The 20435-nt window shown below is 42.0% G+C and overlaps 1 protein-coding gene across 5 annotated transcripts in view; it reads left to right on the top strand.

Moving 5' to 3' along the window:
- Positions 1-20435, top strand: part of PTPRG (protein tyrosine phosphatase receptor type G) — a 391280-nt gene that overhangs the window by 293374 nt on the left and 77471 nt on the right. For all 5 annotated transcript variants that reach the window (XM_064432899.1, XM_064432900.1, XM_064432903.1 and 2 more), the window contains 4 exons: positions 2749-2941; positions 16089-16273; positions 18215-18323; positions 20015-20064. In XM_064432899.1, the coding sequence (XP_064288969.1) occupies positions 2749-2941; positions 16089-16273; positions 18215-18323; positions 20015-20064 (537 nt within the window). The remainder of the gene's footprint in view (positions 1-2748; positions 2942-16088; positions 16274-18214; positions 18324-20014; positions 20065-20435) is intronic.

Consider the following 20435-nt stretch of genomic DNA (forward strand, 5'->3'; position numbering starts at 1 on the left):
CAGCTGTTGGTATAAAGGTACTTTATCCTGGCACAGCTCCATTTTTGTGCTGTACAGATGTAACTGTTCCAAATCAAGCCTTTAAAATTTGGCATTGTGCTGCTATGTGCATGTGGTTGAAGGGCTGGGAATTCTGTGTGTAGACAGACTTTCATTGATACTACAACACATGTGGAATAAATAATAGTTTTCCCCCTCCCCAGTAGCTCTAGATGTATGTGTTTCAAGAGCCTGCCACCCTGCCACTGCTATGATTATTATTTGTTCCTCTAACAGAAACAGTGTAACATAATCCATTGCCATAGTTTAACCTTCTTTATCACAAACCCCATGAAGCAGCCTGTAATCCCAGGGGATGACAGTGATACTGTTTAAGCTTTGTTGCTGTTCCAATTAAATTCGTGCTTTTGTGCAAAATACCTTGCTGGAAAAAGGACAGTAGTGAAGTGGTCCATTTGTGGAAGCTTCTCTATTTTATTTGCAGTCCTCCATCATCATCATCTTCCCCAATAATTAGACAGCAAACCAGGACAAGCTGTGTCACCCTGCGGATGCATTGTAAAGCTAAGTGCATTCAATGACCCAAAACATGGCATTATCTCTCATAATGCATACCTCAGAGCAGCTCATTGTGCTCACAACAGTTTCAATATTTTTAATTGCCATTTGTATATCCAGCCCTTAGAAAACTACACATCAGGCTTTAATGGTTTGTAATTGCATGACTCAGAGTTTTAGATCAGGTTTCCCTGTATCTACAATAGTCTTACAAGAGGTTTTAATTTCTTCTTCTGAACAGGAGCTCTTGTACTCTTTGAAGAGCATGAATGTAGCTCCTTGACTGCAGATCTTAATTTTTTTTTTCCCTGGCAGCTATAGATAAATTAATTTCTCATTTGTCGTAGATAATATTTTTATAGTGAAAGTGAGGTTGAAATGGCTTATATATACTTCAACACATAAAAAGTGGAAGGTTAAAAATCATGTTTGAATTGGCAGTTGTTAAAATGCAATTATACCTCCCCAAGGTAGCATGGCAGAAGAAAATATTTTAAAAGTTCTCTCTGAAAGTTTAAAAATTCAATTAATGTCAAAGATGTGTAAGCCTAGAGACTTGACTTCAGAGAAGGAGTTACTACCCAAGTTCTTCCATTTTTATAAAGTCACCTTAAGCCCTGTTAGCTGGCTTCATCAAAACTGCTTCCAGGGAATGAAGTGCAAAAGGTATGTAAATAAGCACAAGTTTTGATCTGTGCTTTTATAGAAGGGTGTAACAGGATCATCTGTTGTGGGGGGTTTTTTAAAGACAAAAGTGTAAGTCAGTCCTTTCACCCCTTTTTTAATCCATCCTCCTTTGCTTTTGAGGGGGTCCTGCTAATAATTAGGAAATGGTTTTTGAAATTTTTCAAGATGTTTCTTTGAAAGAATCAGAAACAGAGTTGTGTTGAGAACCTGGGGATAAGGCATTCATATAAGATGTAAAAAAAAATGGACAATTCAAATCCCAGCATCTGCACCAGCAAGCCTGGAAGCGGCACCTGAGCTCCCTGCCTGCAATGGGAAGTGGTCATTGGTGGTCACCCCTCCCTGCTCAGCCCCTGCTGTCCTTCTGCTGAAGGGGGCTCAGATTACTGGTTTGAAGGGAAATTAAAGAATGGGTGGGTGCCTCATGAGTCAGTGGACGATGCTCAGCTGCTCTGTCACACACTTCTTTGATTATCTTTATCAGCTTTATAAACTGAGGCTGCCATGATAATTCTTCCAGTTTTAAGATTTGGGGCTCACGTGCTTCTCCAGAGCTTTTAGAGCAGACACACTTAATGAAAAGTGTGTAAGTTTCAGTCACCTGTCATTAAGCTAGGAATGTCACTTAAGTCCCTTTTTGAAGTCCTGCGCCAGATCCTGTGCTCCCAAAATCCATCCTATCAATATGTGTAATTGATGTGATGCAAACAATATCAGGACTGATTCCTTCTCTGCTCTGTCTTGCTCAGTCTTTCCAGCAGCAACATAACTAATTCTAGTTTTTGTCGTGAATGATAACAAGGTAACGGTAAATGCTGAACCTACTTTGATAGCTGGGAGAAAAACATTAGCTGAAAATATTTTCTCCTTGGTTTGCTAGAATTTTTTTTTCTAAGAAACACTAAGATACAAAGTAACAGGAAAGTTTTCCAATTACAGTTCTTTCTTACAGGTTAATACGTTTTCTTATAAATAGCTCAGATCTGAATCCAACAGAAGAAACTTATTCCCAGAGGAGTGTATGCTAGCTGTGCCTAAAAGTGCTGCATGAGCTGTCTGTGGAGCTTAGCCTGGCAGCTAAACTTGGTAAGGTATTCAGAGATAAGGAAGCATTGCCTTATCCAGGAGAAAGCTCTCGGTGTGGAATGACCTGGAAGCACTTTCTGACGCGATACTGTGAAACAAAGCGGTGCCAGCGGTGAGGAGGGTTTGGCAAGGCAAACACACAAAAGGGATCTTAAGGGCAAATGTTTCTTTGCCAATGACAGATGTCTACAGGTTCTAGAAGGCCTTCTCCCATGTTGGGCAGGATAAGCCCTGTGCTGAGATAAGGTGGTTGGCAATAATTTCAGTGGGCAGTCTGACTTCCCATGTGCTTTTATCAGTCTTGGCATCAACATTTTACTTCCTTCCATTTTGCTGTCTTATCAGCCACCCAGATTTCACCACATTGTTTTTCTAATTAACATCCCTTCTCTCCCCTGCCATGATGGCTGCCATCAGCTGGAGGCATTTTACTCGATCTTCACCACTGAGCAGCAGGACCATGTCAAGTCTGTGGAGTACCTGAGGAATAACTTCAGACCACAACAAAGCCTGAACAACAGGAAGGTATCGAAGTCTGCTGTGAAGGATGCTTGGAACCAAGATATGACAGACATCTTGGAAAATCCACTCGGCACAGAAGCTTCCAAAGGTAGATTATACTTTAGAATTTTACACTTGACTAATAGGAGAATTTTTTCTGTCTTCTTTGTTATCAAATGGTATTAAGAACAGCTGTGAGCTACCAAAGAAATAATGCAGGTTGGGCAGGCATTCCTTGTTGGTAAGTGTCAATAAATTAACTAATTCTGCTTTTGCTGCAGAAACCTGTAGAACTCGCTGTGCCATGACAATACAGCCTTAGAATATGTGGGTGACAGAGCCACAAAACATGAATCTCAAACTGGCAATGTCCCTGGTTTTGCCAGCTGGCTGTAGGGTCATGGAGATGCCAGACAAAAAGGGAAAACCAGAGGAGCAAGGTCAGATATAAAAATTCAGCCCCATTATCAGTGAGGCACTGGGTGTTGGAATGGAAATAGAGTATCCAGATGTGGTTATGGGTTTCATTTCTCCAGTAACAGGACTTCTGAAAAACTGCCGACCTTTTAATTCAACGTTTGTATCAGTCTGTTGGTAATGGTGACAGGAGGAAAATAATCTCTTCCTTTTAGGCAGGTGATTTTCTAATGTCTTGCTGAAGTGTTTCATGTGCCTTTTTGCAGAGCAGCTGGTGCTTGCTTCTGTCAGACACCAGATAATGAGATGGAGGGAGGTTCCTGTCACACTGGCACAGGCAGCCTTGGCTAGAGGAGCACATCAGAAATTCTGAGAGAAATGTGTTCTGGATAAAATAAGACTAGAAATAAATATCATTTACTACTTTTATTTGGCTTTATTTTACTGACTGGTGTTATTTATAGGTAGAAGAAATCACATGTACTTTCCAGTCTTCAGCCTTGCAAAGTGCTTGGTGCTTAACCAGTAGAGGTAAAGAAGAGAGGGGCAGTTTGCCAGAAGGAAACAGCTAAGCAGATTTACAAGCTTCACTTTTTTACCTGGCATTTTCACCTGGCCAGGCACAGAAAGTGCAGGTTTTAGAGGATGTGAATCATGAAAACAGCTGCGTTCAGCAGCCTCACCTTCCCAAGAGAGTGCTGGGAGAGTGTATTTCTCAGGGCTCATTATTCTCTGAGCGTGCTTATTTTTTTTTATATATATATATATAGTATACACGTACACAAACTGCATATACAAGGCAGCCTTGGGACAGAGAATTTGCATCAGAAGTGAGAAGGAGATCTTGGGAATGAAGAAACTCTGCTACGCTCGGATGCTCTGGCCTGTAGTTTTCAATCAGTGTTGTAACAGCAACATGTGTCAGTAATTTCTTCAGTTATATCCTCTGTACATATTATTTACCCAGAACAGTGATGAAAGTTAATGAGTTACATTATGCTAAAAGTGACAAAACTGGCTAGTTTTTGAGTGCAGCCAAGGTACCTCTGATATAACATTCAAGGAGATTTAACTGCTTTGGCCACATGCCTGCATATTCCTCACCTTGCTGGAGTGTTTGTAACATTATAAAGAATCTTGCGGTGATTTTCACCACCACAGTGAATAACTGAAACCTACAATTTTGTCAGAGCATTGCAAACACTAAGGTCTGTAGTTAATGAGCTGATCTTGAATTTGGAGCTGTCGAGACCAAAGGAGCACCTTGAATAACCAGAAGGATTCACCATGACTTTGACCTTTAAGAACCAAGCACACATGGCTTAGTTATCATGAGTGAGCCAGTCCACAGGAGCAAGGGGCCAGCACAACCATTAGTTCATGTTTATGTGGTTTGGTTCCTGAGGACTAGTTTCCTGAGCAGGTTCTCTATGGGTCCTCTGCCATTATGTTCAAGTACCCTAATGCTCTCTGTTTGTGCCTGCTGGAGAATTTGAATTTGTGACTTGAGAGACCCTTAGGTGGGGGACATGCATTTCCCATGCTCTGATAACATTCAGCATGACATCTAATGGCAGGGATGAGGCTGGAGTTGGTGATTTCTTCCTCCCCTCAGTTTTTGCTCTAGGAGGCTAATAGCTGGGCAGCTGGTTGTTTTGTACCAGCTCTGTTAGTTTGGCACTTTCTGGGTTATGTGCACACCAGGGGACATTGAAAATAGGTGCATTTTTTTCAAGAACTTAAGATAAATAGGTTGGCGCAATGTTCCTAACACAAAATGTAGTATATCCTCCAAAGGTTACAGGGATGAGATGTAGCTGTTCCAGAAATACAGCAATGTGGATGTTTCTGGCCCCTTTTTTGACAAAGGTGAGCAGTGATGATGTGCCTGGTCCACTGCACATTCTCAACTACTGACATATAAATAAAATGAGTTGAAGTCATAATACTTGAGTGAAAGCAAAACCTGTTGTTTATTCAGCTAGTAAATATAGTACCACTTTATACAGTGTCATTCATGCAAAAGGACTGAGGAACAGAGTGCATGAAGTGCTTCCCACCCAGTCAGTCTTGCGTACAAGTATAGAAGAGTGTAAGGTTAGCATTACAAATTTCTTCTGTGCAGATTCTTCTGCATACCTCCTGGTTGCACCTCAAGGCTTTCCACATTGCATTAGGCAATGTGACCAATGGCTGTCACATGTTGACTCTTGTCTGCCCTCCCTGTTCCTGATTTGTGTGTTGTAGAAAAAGGCATGGTCATGAAAATGTGTCTTTTACTTGCTGCAAGGTGATATGGTTTGTGATGGTCTTCAGCTCTGCAGGGTAAGTTTGGGTATGTTTGTCGGTGTGAATTTTTGCAATTTGTTTCTTCTGTCACACTCCATTAAGTCTGTGGGCAGTATTGCTAATCTGGAAAACAGTGTAGCATTCATTATGTAAGCCTTTCTTATTTTGGGGGAAAATGTGCCCAGAACAATTTGCATAATGTTCAGAATAATTTTCAGAATTCCCTGGTGAATCGGGTATTTCAGATCAACACAAAGCTGTGGTCCACTGGCAAATGTAACATCCTGAACAGTTTGGGACCAAAGAGCTCTCAGCTATTTCTCTCAGCTATTAAAGCTATCTCAGGTCACAGAACTGTGACCACTAGCGTAACCCACAGATACACTGGAGGGACACTTTCTCACTCCATAGCAGTCCTCTGGGAATTTCCTTAGCAAAGCCCCAAAAGTGGTGGCACTTGGTAAACAAAAGGTCTTCTGGGAAAGGCTGTTTTAGGTCAGTGCTCCTGGCTCCAGTTTGTTAACCAGTGTGAATGTTACCAGCCTTTTGCTTTGCAGTTACTCTCCTCTCCCTTCTCTTGTTTTAATTCAAAAGAGGCAATGAAGAGAAGGGCATTGTTTTCAGTCATCAGAACACAAGATGGTGAAATACTTCAGCTAATTTGAAATAGGACCAATTTTTCACTTACAAGTGAAAACTCCAGATTTTCTTTTGTGTCAGAGTTTAACAAGAGGAGTTTTCCTTTATTCCATTATCTCATTGCTTCTCCTGTTGGCAAAAGCTGATTTAAAACAGTTCTCTTGAGGACTGCTTGTATGCCTGGAATAAAAGCATATGCATAAGACCTTTGCTGAATCAGAGTCCACAAGCTGAGCTTAATTTTTAAGTTGACCCTGGAGCTATTTCAAAAAACATACAGATGAAGTTTAAAGATCTTATTTCTGAAGTACACCATCCAGGTTAAATACTGTTTAGCTATGTAATTGTAGCAACTGGTGGGTTGATAATAAACCTTTGTACAGTGATACTTTTTAAGAAGATGAAACTTTCAGAGATCCAAGCTATACAGCAGATCACACTGTTACATGAGGCATCATTTAACAAGAGGGCTCACCCATGTTGCAATACTAATTTATGTAAAGTTTTGAAAAATTAGAGGTTCTCTGTACAGATGTTCTAAGCAAAGAATGCATTTGTAAAGCATGAATCAGATACTGTAATTATCAGTGCCTGTGGCAGTGTCTGACTTTTTGGACAAGACAATCTCTGTTAAAATTGCTTCCTTTCTTCTCTGGCCTGTCCTCTGTGGCTTAGGATTGTGTTGCTCTGTCACATCATATATTGTGCTCCTGCAGCTCCTGGGCTGCTTTCAAGCAGTTCTGGTAGAGAGATTGCTAATTATTTATTGCTTTAATAGTGTACATTGCTCTTCAGGGACAAACAGGATTCTTACATAAAGGTCCATCCAGTTCAAGGATCTGGGTCTGCAGGGGATTCTTACTACTTTCACATGTTGTCCCATCAAGCAGAGCTATATTTACAAAACATTATCTGCTTTAGTAAAGGTGTAGGCATGGAAACTCAGGAGGAAAAGGTGTTTCATTTCCTTGTTTCAGGAAGTACCCCATGTGCAACAATACTTGCCCATTTTATTTTGCTGCTGATTACATCAAATGTTGTTTCTTTATGTTTTTTTTTAACACTCAAAGAAACCCTTTAACCTTTCTACTCATTAAATGTGCTGCATGCCTTACAACACTTAAACAAGCATCCCATGTGAGGGGCTCTTGACATCAGAGTTTTCTTTCACAGATGCCTGATTACTTTCCCAAAGGTGTCTGATTACTCTTTGCTGGAGTCTCAAATGATGCTGTTTCCCATCAGTGGGATTTCGCCTCAGAGTACCATCTGTAATTATGATCCTAGACTAAGTTAAATAATGAGCAGTCATAAATTCACTCCAGTAAAACTTAGCTTTGGACTCTAAATTAACAGCTGGGACATTTCTCTAGTACTGTACAGGTGATCATTTTCCTTACTGGTTTTTGTAATGTGGTAGTAATTCACAGTTTGGAAGTCCTTTTAACTTAATGCCACTAAAACATGAATAGAAGATACTTGGATTTTTCTCTCTGCAAGCCTTGTGCTGGAAGCATGGCTCAGGGAGGGGCCTGCAGCCAAAGGCACTGCCCTGCTCAAGCCAAGCAGTTTAGTTCTTATTCACCATTTCATGGATCCTGATGTCAGAAATGAGACTACAGCCTTCTGTAAAGGTGTTGTCTTTCTGCAGAGCATTGGAGTGCACCTCCCATGCAGCAGCATCCAAAGGAGCAGAGATTCAGTGCACTGACATCAACACTTTGCAGATAGTCTAGAGCATTGGCAGCAGTGTTTCTGAATGAGAGCATTATTTGTCTCATTTATAGTCTCTGTTATTACTCCTAGTAATTTGGTTTTGCTTTCTAAATGCCCATGTTTTATGAAAACTGTCTCAAAACAACTTTGCAGTCTCTTCATGCCCTCAGGTTCTCTCTGGGAGTCCAGAAGGAGTCTTAGGCAGAGAAGTCCTACTCTTGCAGAATGTAATTTTTATGTTTTAGTCAAACCTAAATTACTCAAAATACTCCTTAGTAACATGTAACATATCCAAAACAACAAAAAAGTGAAGGTGAATTTAAAATGATTCATTATTGAAAATTTAACTCAGGATGACTAAAGCAAAATTTAGCTGTTTATTTTATTTAAATATTACAGGGGGAATGGAAATAAACAAGAACCTTTTTAAGTTAATTTACAGTATGTTTACCATTAGTATTGATTCTTTTTGTCCTTTGAAAGAATCTTGGACGATTTTTTCATGGATTAATAACTCCTTCCTCATTTTCTTGGACAACTGGGCTTTTCCTATTTGCTTTTTGATTTCATTTTGCTATGGAAGTTATCATTTCCCAATTCTATTCCCCTCTAATCAGGTCAGCACCCTACTAGGCATGGTGCAAATGAATTCATGTCTCATCATTAGACTTCTGTTGGTGTAGCAGCCTGGCTTGGTCACTCTTGAGCGTGGTGACACTGTCCTGCTCATTGCTTGTCCTTCATCTTTGTGCTGCAGACCTGCCCATCTGCCACTGCCTTAGTGCTCCAGGTAAAGGTACCTGCAGCTGCAAGAGTCTGGTTTTGAGCCTCAAGTGGCTGCTGAATGCACACTTTAGGCAGAAATCAGTGTGTTCCTTCTGCATATTTCATCCATTCCACCTCAGCCCTGTGCTGCTCTGCAGTGCTGGCTGGGTCCTCATGTGTGCAGCTGTCATGGAGAGTGTCCTGCAAAAGCAGGGAAGGACAGGCTTCTGCCTTCCAGAGACTTTCAGGTCAGGTGGAACACAAAGCTTTTCATTAAAAAAACTGACCCATTTTGAGGGGGAATCAGATGCAAAAAGATGTGATACTTAAAACTGACACAGACCTCATACTTCCCTTGCAATGGCTCTGTTCTGTGGGGTTCTGTTTTACACCTGTAGTAACTTATGTGTGGTTGTAATGTGAGGAGTATGTGTGTCTGGGCCTGAATGAAGTGAACAATTTATCAATAGATTTATTAATAACCACTAAGTCACTGCTTACACTTCTTCAGAGATTATAAAGGGTCCAAACCAACAGAGCAAGAGGAATTCAGTCTGAAAGTGTAGGAGTGGTTTGGGTTCACAGCTGCCACTAAAGCTGGAAGAGCTGAGCTTGATGATTTATTCCATTTACACCTGGAGGGAATTCCTTTTTGCACTGCCTACCTGCTGGCCCAGCTGTTCAGCCCACAGAAGTACTAATTTTAGTTTGAACCATGAATCCCTGCAGCTCATCCTTTAAAAAGCATCCAGAAACTATGAAAGGAAAGCTGCTTTCCTAATCTGATTTTGGGCATCCCACAGGCATGTATTGGGAGGCTCTACCAGCCCTATTGCTGCATCCTTCCTATGCTCCCCAGGCCAAACAGCCCTCACTAGAATATTGCAAAAGTCAGCTTGGCTAACAGAGCAAATATGTGTCCTTCTGGCAGGCATTCCTTCTTTCTCCCCATTGATAGTGTTTGTGCCAGTGAATGTGATACACATGTGGCACAAACACACTGTGTAAATAAGGGCACAGGTGTACATTTGAAACACAAGTCACCCTCTGTGTGCACACATGGATGTGTGCAATACAAACACAAAACTTGCAGGGCAGGTCCTTGTTGGACATCAGTTTAGCCCAGCGTGGCATCTGGTGGTCCATGCCTTTCAGTAAAACAGGATCTGTTGCTGTGATGCCATGGAAATCTAGGTGCTACAAAGCCAGACAGGTATTAATCCAAATGCTGGTTGTGTGTACACTTTGGGAAATGGGCCAGTAACAGAGGGGCAAACCCCATCATGTCCAGATGCCCTCTGTCAGAGGCATGTGCCCATTTGCTCATGAGGTTATTTCACAGGGCTCATAAAACAAGTGTGGGGTCTGTGCCTCACACCTCAACAACCCTGTCTGTTTGAAGCATAGTGGAAGGTAAGAGCAGGGAAGATAAATAGTCTGTCTCCTAGCTACATTCTGCCTGTGGATTGAAGTAGATCAACACAAATATTTGTGTGTACAGCATGCTCCGGAGCCTGCCAATGCCTGCTGGCAAAGTGCAGGCAAAGGTAAAGGAAAAATGTGTGCTACTCTTTAAAGCAATTATCCTTATGTATTAATAATGTCATTTATAAGCACTCTGAGAAGTCAACAATGTACACGAAAGCAAAGCTGAAAAACTGCAAACATTTAGTAAAAGAAGGGGGAAAATGTTATAAGTATGCCTCTTAGCACTTTCTGATATATTAAAGCCTGTGTTGTCTGTGCATATGATCTTCGTAGTTTATTTGTTATCCTTTGGGAGCACAGCCCTTGCTGAACTCTGGGATTGAATCTGACAGCCCAAAGCATGCTCTTGTTTATTATGGATTGGTGTCTCTTCCTGAGCACCTCCACTGAGTCACACCAGTTCAATGCAGCTGAATCTTTCTCTGTGTCACTTCCCTTTGCATGGCACTGAAAGCAAGTGTGAGTTTTCTCATTGCAGCATAATCCATATTTTTGCATTTCAGGGTTTATTTGAAGTTTTGGTGATTTAATAATCTATATAGGTATAGATGTAGTTGAAAGTATTTTTCTTTTCTCTTCTGTTGGTGGCATTGCTTTTCTCTTGTCTGCAGTCAGGTTTCTGGGGGTGACAGAGCTGAATGAACGTGGTGCAGTGTTTTGGCAATAGCACAGGCACTGACCTCAGCTTGCAGGCACTCTGAAATCATCTGGGATGCCTGTGGCTGAGTTGGGTGTCACTGCAGCAGCAAGTGGTGCATCTGTCCTGCAGGACTGGCCCTTCCATCTCCTTCCCAGGGCTGGGGCAGAGGGGAAGGAAACACCCTTTCTCCCCCAAGAACTTGGCCACCAAATTGTTTGCCCCAATGATGAAGAAAGACATGAAACCCCCACACTGACCTCTCAGTTTCTCTTGTACTCAGCATGGGGGAAGAAATGCCCCAACTACCTTCCCTTGTGCACCTGCTTTGTAAGGGAGAGACACTGTTCCCTGCCACTCATGCTGTTGAATGAATCATCCTGCATATCCAGACTAGTAAGAAAAAGAAATGAGGCCCCTCTCACCTTACAGCCAGGAGCTGCCTCTCAGAGCTAAAAGGCTCTTGTCTTTTAGTTACCACTGAACAGCTCTGAGCCAGTAACATGCTATGGCCACATCCTGATGCTGATGTTTCCCCTTCCATGTATGAATTGCCTTAGAAGATGCCCATATCACCACAAGGGATTCAGGGTCTCACTGTCACGTTGCTTTTCTGTGCTGAAAATTGTCAAGGCTTCGGCACACGACGTGTATCCCACGGCACCACGGAGAGGAACAGCAGTTTTGCATTGCTGAGACATTCAGCAGGAGGTAGAGAGTGGGATTTTTCAAAGGAGGGCATAGCACAGCTAGAAATAACTGCCTTTAAAGTGGTGACATTTTTATGCATGGACAAGCTAACTTAGAACATTTTTAGAGGATTTTATAAATCCCGCTGAGCCCAGTGCAACTAGATTCATCATATGAAGACCTGTTTTACAGGGGGAAAGTATACAAGCCATAACTGAATACACATTTCTTGCACTCTCACAAAGTTTCCCTAAATAGGTCTTTTCATAACCACAGGTAGCATATGCAAAAAGAATGATGAAACCCAGAAAGTTTGGCTGGTGTTGCATTTCTGCCTTTGAAAGAGAAATACAGGCTGCTTTTAAGGAACAATATTAATTTTAAAATGCTTCAGCATTCTCTTACATGCCATTTCTGAATTCATGGGTGTGTCTTAGTATCAGCAATTAATTTTTGCAAAGCAACAAACCCCTTTTTTGTCTTTCAACTCACTGAAATGGAGCTGCCAGGAGCTTTTGGATTAAGCTTTATCAGGCTTTCAGTTAGGAAAGCCTCGTGGAGGTTACGTAGCCAAATACAACATACAAATCAAATTATGGGAGAGATGAATGCAGAGTTGTTAAATTAATTTTGTTTGTTCCAGCCCACTGGAATGTTTTTAACATGAAGAAAATCATTCTCTGCTGTATGGCTGGCCTGCCCAGTGCTTATGACTGTATCAGCATGCTGCATTCGTCTGCCAGTGGCAAACAGCTTTTGTCCAGGCTTGAGTGAGCCCTGGAAGATGAGGCTGGCCAAGATGCTGGATTCCTTCCCCAGTGGGCTGATCTGCAGAGAAAAGCCTGGGTCAAGCTGTGGGCAGCCCCACACGTGGCCAGCAGCTGGGAGAGCCCCTGAGGCTGCCTGGGTTGGGTCAGAGGGGCTTCCTCCACATGCACCTGTGCAAGGCTTCTGCCTCTTCAGGACTTCTCCAGAAGGCAGGAGCTGGCTTGTTTGCCAGGTTCTCCCAGTTCAGGTCATCCCTGACAGGAAGGTGAGGCTGTGTTTTTCCCTCCAAGAGGTACAGGGCATGTCTGTGCCTGCAGTGGGTCATGACCATGGTACTGCAAGAGCTTTTGCCTGTTCAGTGCCTCCAAGATGTGGCCTGGTTGCCCCAGCTGGGGGTTTCTGTCTCCACAAGTCTTGGCATGGGGCTGCTAGCCCAGGACACAGTGGCTTTGGTGTCCTGCCAGACCTGTGCAGGTATCTGCTCAGGATTGCACACACCACAGAAAGGCATCCTGAAAGCCCACACAATATTTTAATATCCCTCAGGATCTGAATTTTAAACAGAGCATTAGTAATATTTTTTCCTAAAATTAGCTGAGATGCTATTTCAGTGTGGAATAATGCTGGTTGTTGGGTTTGGGTCTTTTTTTCCCTCAAGAAGTCATGAATTCACAGGCTTTTCTTTTTTCTTATTAAGACTGGTTTTGTAAAAAAGAAAAAAAAAATATAAAGAAAAGCTTGTGTTTCTCTTCAGTGTGTCCTGATTAAACTTCCCCTTCCCTGTCCCAACCTCTTCCTGCATTTCTATCTCTTCTTCATCTGCACATTTCGCAAAATCAGTAGAGGTCCTTTAGCCTGTGATTCTTTTAATCTTCTTTGAAAAATCCAAGGCACAGAGGGTATTGAAAGAAAAATTAGATCTCAGTGAAATGCCAGTTGTTTTATAGATGGTCAAATCATTGGACTTTTTTTCCTTGCCTTTCAGACATTCACTATGTTATTATGTATCACTTTAATTAAATCATCAAATTGAATTATTGGTTCAAATGTTTCTTTGTTTCCATTGTGTCCTAAGCAGGTTTAGTTAAATTAATAAAACCGTATGTTTCATTTTATTAAAAAAAAAATTCTTTTTTGCCCATTCATAAGCTGTTTAAAAAAAATGCAGTTGAACAGAAAAGATTGGTTAATGCTAAATTATTCCAGGTTTTCCAGATACTGCTCTGTGCCTTGGAATAAATTGAACCAAGTCATACAAAGTCATTAAAATTTTGTAATATTTACTGAGAAATCAGAGTATTGTAAATTCAGCCTCATTTTATCTGTCTGTGAATGAGGCTTGTCCTCAGTGAAGTCATCAGAGTCACTCAGGTGATTCAAAGTGCTCATGACCTTGGATCAGGGGGCAGGCTCAGGGAGGGTCTCCTGGCTTGGAGCCTGTGGTCTCCTCTTTGTCCTTGGGAAATACCCACTTCTCTGCCTGGCATGGGCTGTTCCACATGGCATCCAGGCTAGCTACAGGGCACAGAACTGGGGACATGGCAGCCCCCTCTGCCTGGGGTGGCTTGGGCTCCTTGTGTGAAAAGCAGCTGGCCAGACACCACTCAGAGGGCTGCTGCAATTAAGGCAGATCTCTCTGTCTCTCAGGAAGGTTACCTGCTTGAATTATTTCTAAAACAATTTGATGCATGATTACTTTAAATATATAAATCTCTGCATGTCCTCCTGGAGGACAAGGACTGGGTAAGAGTTTTAGGTCTGGGTATTGCTTCACCCTAGGCTCTGTCTCTGATGGGATTTGATTAGGTGGAGCAGTAAAGGCTTGCCTGGCATTTTGAAGTGTAATTCTGTGATAACAAAGGGCGTCAAAGAGGGCAGTTATGATTTATTGGTGCAGTTATCAATAAACAGTGATGTCAGGGAGAATTGATCTGACCATCTCAGCGGAAAGAGGTGAGCATGGAGAGGCATACCAAAGATCAAGGAACTCTGTAAATAGTGATAACAGGGATGGCTTTTGGCTGTCCAGGTCCTGGCCACCTTCATGCTGTGCTTTGGGGTACAGGAGGGAGCCAGAAGGAAGCCAGGTGTGGCTTCTGACTTTGTGGCATGACAGCAGAATGCTGCTTTGATCCCTTCAGCTTGGTGCAAATAGAAACTCACATACATTTATCCAGTGCTTTCAGATACTGTAGGGTTTGTTTGTTTTGCTGGATCATCCTTCTGGGTTGAGCAGAAGGATCTACTGAAAAGCTGCAGGACTGTCACCCCTCATGGCAAGAGCAAATATCAGTGATATTTCCTGCCCAAGCATATTTCTGCAATTCATGTTGTCTTGTTCAGCTAGCTACAAAATGTGAGTTATAACTGCACAAATGCATTTGACAGGTATTTTTCTATTGTACTGGTAATACTGGTGTTTAAAGCATTTAATCATTTTTATTTAAGAACTGTAGCTATTTCAGTAATATAACAGCAGTGCTGCTTGGCCAACCTGCAAGTCCAGGCATAGGAATAGACATATTTCCCCTTCAGTGCTGCCAGGACTCTTTAGAAGTGAAATAATGGCCAAATATACATGCAGTCACATACCTGCAGAGTGCAAACAAGCTCAATGTGTTGGCTTTAAGAGGAAAAGTCGTACTGGGAAAAATAATTCTGCAAACAGTGTCAGCCTGATGGGCTGGGTGACACTTTGCCAGAAGAGACCAGCTCCTTTGCCATGGCACATGTGCTTAGGTATCATTGCAAGTGATTTTCCTTGGTTCAGGGTTTATACTGAGAAAAGAGAATGTGAGAATCTGCCCTGAATTGGGTATTTTAAACGTGATTTTTAAAGCTTGGGGAAAAAAAATCTAAACTCTTTATAGCTGGGAAGGGGATGATGCAGTTTTCCCACAGCATGTGAGTGCCATCTAGTGTTGTGCATCCCCACCCGGACCTTTCCATGGAGACTCCTTGAAAAGTGTTTCCTCTGCGCTGCCAGGGGACTGTGCATGCCCCTCTCCTCCAGGGGCCGGGCTCATTTGTACCTGGGCTCGGTCTGCCCTGCAGAATTTTGGGTTTGGTACTGATGGAAGCAGAAGCCGTGATTTTTCCAGAGGTTGAGCTGTCCCTGTGCTGATGTCCCCACTGACTTAGGCGTGGCTGAGAAGTGACTTGTGCCTCCAGGCAGGGTTAGGAGGGCAGGGCTGCCTGGGGCTTCCTCTGCCTGCTCAGAGGAGATGGCCAAGGCCATCAAAGAGCCACCCTTCCCTGTGCTGGGAATACATTACTGACAAACTGTTGAGCATCTTTGAAGAAAGATAAAAAGAGGAATATAAAATAACTGTAAAAATGTACGTGGTTAACAAGAGAACATTTACTGACCCAATGGCACCAGAGTGACATTAGTGCCATTTACTGACCCAGCAGTGTCATTTTCAGAGGTTTCAGCTCTTTCCAGGGCCAGCAGAGCACATTGGGGTGTTTACACCTTAACAGCAGGAGGGTGGGGATGAGGGAAGCTGGGGATCAGGTCCGCTGTATTTCTTAATGTTCCAGTGCAGAACTCTTAAGTCACCAATTTAAAGAGTAGGTACAAATGTCAGGACTGAGAATTAAGTGGAGAGCTAAGCAACCTGCCTGCAGAGAATGGATTCTCTCATTCACTTTACTCAGGAGAGCAGAAAGCAGCTGCAGGTGGTATTAAATCCCATTGGTCTCAGTGGATTGCAGTCTAAGCTGTTACTGTAGGCCAGGGCATTAAAGAAAAAAAACCTGGCTCTTAGAGTGAGGCACTGTTCATTCTGTTTGTTTTCTCTCAGTTATTTAGAAGAGCTTCATCTTTCCTCCTTCTGTTTTTCAGCTTGTAGCACTCCTCCAGTCAACATGAAAGTGCAGCCTGTGAACAGGACAGCACTACTGGTAACCTGGAACCAACCAGAAACCATTTACCACCCTCCAATCATGAACTACATGATCTCATACAGCTGGACTAAAAATGAAGATGAAAAGGAGAAGACTTTCACCAAGGATAGTGACAAGGACCTGGTAAAAGCACAGCATCAACCCCAGACATATGTATCAATCTATCCTTATATTTGGTAGAAGGGGGTAGAGGAGGAAAGCAGTTGTTACCTTACAGGCAGGCTAATGTTTGGCCCATGATGAATTGCTATTTAAATGTTCAGCATTAGCTGAACGTTGCCTAACAGGCTACCCAAACACTGGAGTGTGAATTTATAGTTTATGTGAGTGCATGAAGGACTGAATCTGCAGACACTTTTTCATGTAGTGTTGCTGAGAAGCAGCTGGCTCGGGAAATGGTGAGGCTCTGAATACCTTTTGGCTTGAGTTCAACTTACAGATTTTCACATTAAAAGTCTGATCCCCCAAAATCTGTTCCTGGGCTCAGGCTTTTCACTGTGCATAGCCCCTTGCAGGCTTTGGAGCAGTTTCTGGCAGTAAGTGCTGCCAGAGGCAGGAGTTGCATAGTCAGGGCTTGAAGATTATTTTGGAGTGGCCCTGTACAAGCACTGCCTACATCTGGCAGTGTGAGAAAAAGAGAGAAGAGCAAGACAGTTCCAGCACAGATGGAAACACTGCTCTATCTCCTCCATTTAGAATTTCATCTGCTTGTCATTCTTGTCTAAGTGGAAGCAAGTATTGTACTGGTCCTTAACATTCTCTGCATATAAAACCAGAGTGACATATTCAGGTTTGAAAGGCCTCCATTTATTGTAAATCAAAGAAAGCCTCTAGAATAATGAAATCAGTAATTGTATATGCACATGAAAAATGCAGCAGCACAGTGTTATTCCTAATGACTGTTACCATATTTTTTTTTTCAAATACACAGTCCTCTGGGCCCATTCAATCAGTTATACAATAATACTTCTCTTATTCCCTTAGATGAAGCTTCTTTTACTTCATTTCCATTTATATTTCCAATTTCCCCACTAGACATTGTTATCTGGGTCACATTAGGGAATGATCTGCCTCATGAAATCAGAAAGGAATCCATTGAAAGGCACCCAAGGTTATGATGTATTGTAACCTCTCTCTTGTCATAATTTCACACTCTTAAGGGAGATTTTTTAATCAGGTATAAGGAGGAGAGCCTTAATCAGCAAAAATGAGGTGGACACCATGAAAGCATCCTGTTTTATGTAAAATAAATAATTACAAGTGCAAGGGATGTGATGGAGTGATAGCTTGGAAATAAATTGCAGTGAGACCTCGCGCTGTTCAGCAGAGCTTTGGGTTAAGAAAGCAATGACATCTTAGTCTATTTTAGGGGCAAGAGAAGAAGAAACCCATTTTCAGAGGAAAGTGAAGATTGCTTTCAGTACTCTGGCAGATACTGTCGGGCTGTCCCATCTTGAGTCAGAGCTAGACAGTGTTTTGCTGTGGAGATAACAAGTATTTCAAGTGACTCATGTAGCTCTTCCTGTGAACTGATGTGATTGGGGACTAAGACAACTCTCAGGTCTGGGAGTAAGCAGGGATATCCCAGCCCACGATGCTCAGCCATCATGTTGCATAGCACACCAGCATCAAATTGCCTTAGCCAGTTTGTTGCAAAATAGTCAGTTGGAATATGCAGTGACTTTTCTGGGCTTATCCTGTGTTTGGGACATGGATCTCCACCTAAAAAAAAATCTTATTATAATTGCTGTAAAAGGTGAATTACTTGAGTTTTAAGTTCTTTTGAGGAGAGCAGAGACACTGAGGTACGAAGACTGTCATGAGAACAAATGTGGGACATGTTCATTTCTTTCTCATGGGCAGAGTCAACAGTGTCTGGGTGCATCCCTTCATCCTTCAGTCTTGCCCTCTCCAGGGAACCACTGAATATTTTTGTGTAGAAATATAGCTTGTCTTACCTGGCATAAATGTTCTGTGTTAGCACAATGCTTTATATATTTCAAACTGATCTTGGACAGTACTGTGGGGGTAAAAAACTGAATAATATCTATTTTTTTTAAACAGAAGGCCATCATTAGCCATGTCTCACCTGACATCCTTTATCTGTTCAGAGTTCAAGCAGTTTGCCGAAATGAAATGCGTAGTGACTTTAGCCAGACTATGCTCTTTCAAGGTAAAAAAACCACATACAATTTTTTACATTGAACTATTCTCTGTTTGTTTAATATTTTCTTTGCAGAGTGAAATATGGTGTGAAGTTATTTCAGAAGTTATTTGATTGCATGTAGACAATGCTAATTTCATATTGTGGCTGGTGACTTGATCTGAATCTTATTTCCAGTGAGGAGGGTTTGCCTACACCTCTCACTGTCAGGTTTTGTCAGGTTTTAGAGGAGAATTTAGAGCTTTTCTTGGTACTAGTTTTCTAAAACAAATTCATCAGAGACTGCTTATGCATCAGAGGCGCAGCTATAACAGAATGTGAGTCTGCTCTGTGTCTGTTTTATGTAAAGAGGAAAGGAGATCAGTCCTACCTTGACAACCACACGTGGAGACATCCAGGTTTTACCATGCACACAACCTCAGTGATTTCCAAAACATACATATTTAAAGAAAATCAAAAGAACTAGATGATAAGCTGTCCTTTGTCATAGATTCCTTTTAAGTTTATTGGAGAAATCTGGAAAAGCTGAGATTTGGTAGACAGACTTGATTATTTTAGAGTTTTTTTAAGTGCTAAAGTTTTGCTCCTTCCTGGGAATTTATTTTGACATCTTTTATTCAGTAGGGCAAATTTTGCTCTGATGAGAGCATTGCCTCCCACTCCAGCTTATAGATGCATAAACCTCAAAATGGGTAATGGAGGAATAAAACAAGCAGAGAGTTAAAAGTTTAAATCCTTAGGATGAAACAAAGAGTTGTCACTTGGATCTGAAGCTGTATATGGAACAAAATGATAGGGGTATTTTTCAGTGTAATTTTCAGAAAGTATAGGGGTTTTGATCCTGCTTTTCTAGAATTTAGTGTCTGAGGGATGTCAAGCTATGGACATGGTTTAGTTCTGTCGTGGTGGCAGAGAGAGCAGGATCAGACAAGTGTCCTGTCCAAGTCACAACTCATGTGGAGCTCTGTTCTTGGTACCTCAGCATGGTGTTTTAGACTTCACTTTCAAGTGCCAGGCAGAAGTTAGAAACTGGTGTATTGCTTATCTTTTACTAGATGATGGAATGGGAAATTCTTTGAAATTTGACTACAATAACTGTTTAATCACAGTTAGGAGTAAATCATTACTGGCAGCTCTGTAGGAGATCCTTTGGATACTCTAGCCCAGCTCTTGCCCAGTACTCAATGCAGTGGAAGTGATACATACATGTGCAGTGTGAGAGATGATGGGATTCCTCCTACAATTCCCCAAAAAGGAGCTGCTGTTCTAATCTCTGGCTGTACCCAATATCTAACCTAATTAATCCACTTGAGCTTTCAAAACATTTATCAGAGGTTGATAGTAGTTGTAGTTCAGATATATAGCAATAAATAATGATAATATTATAAGGACAGAGAAAAAAACCTATTATAATCAAGCTACTCTTGCTTCCTGTGCAAGTCAGGATGTTTCATCCAGCCTGTGGTTGAAGGAGAGAATTTGTTTTCTGTCAGTAAGCCGGCATTGCCAGGCCTGAGTAATTAATGACAAGCAAGTCTGTGTTGAGACACAAGTGCAGAGTGAGTGAGTAATGCCCAAAGAGCTGAGCTGCCTTTGCTCCAGGCTGAGCCCTGTACCTGTATTCTGCAGTGAGCAGTGGTTCAGCAGTGGTTCCTCTGCCTCCTCCCCTGCCCTGACCCTCTGCTCTTCTTCCTCCCCAGCTAACACCACTCGAATTTTCGAGGGGACCCGAATTGTGAAGACAGGAGTGGTAAGTTGTGGGTTTAGGGAGCGGGGATTTGGGGACGTTTCCCACCAGGTGGCAGCACGATGTTGGAAATCTGCAGCAGGACCCAGCTTTCCTGGGGAAAGGGTGTCCAGACCTGTCACAGAAGGATTTACAGCATAAAATACAGTTCCAATATGAAATGGTTTTCTAGCCTCATGCTCTGAGAGGATTTGACCACTGGAGAATCAAGTGTTAAAAAGTTTTCCTCAATCTGTATTCAACCCATTTAGAGAGGATTTGTAACATCTTAATGATGGCTGTGGAAATAAATTTCTTTTATTAACTGCATGAGCAGAAGTATATGCAACCGAAATAAGGCCTCACACACAGCATCTTTGCTCTTCCAGTGCTTT

The sequence above is a fragment of the Passer domesticus genome, chromosome 9, assembly GCF_036417665.1.
Source record: "Passer domesticus isolate bPasDom1 chromosome 9, bPasDom1.hap1, whole genome shotgun sequence".
Lineage (NCBI taxonomy): Eukaryota > Metazoa > Chordata > Aves > Passeriformes > Passeridae > Passer > Passer domesticus.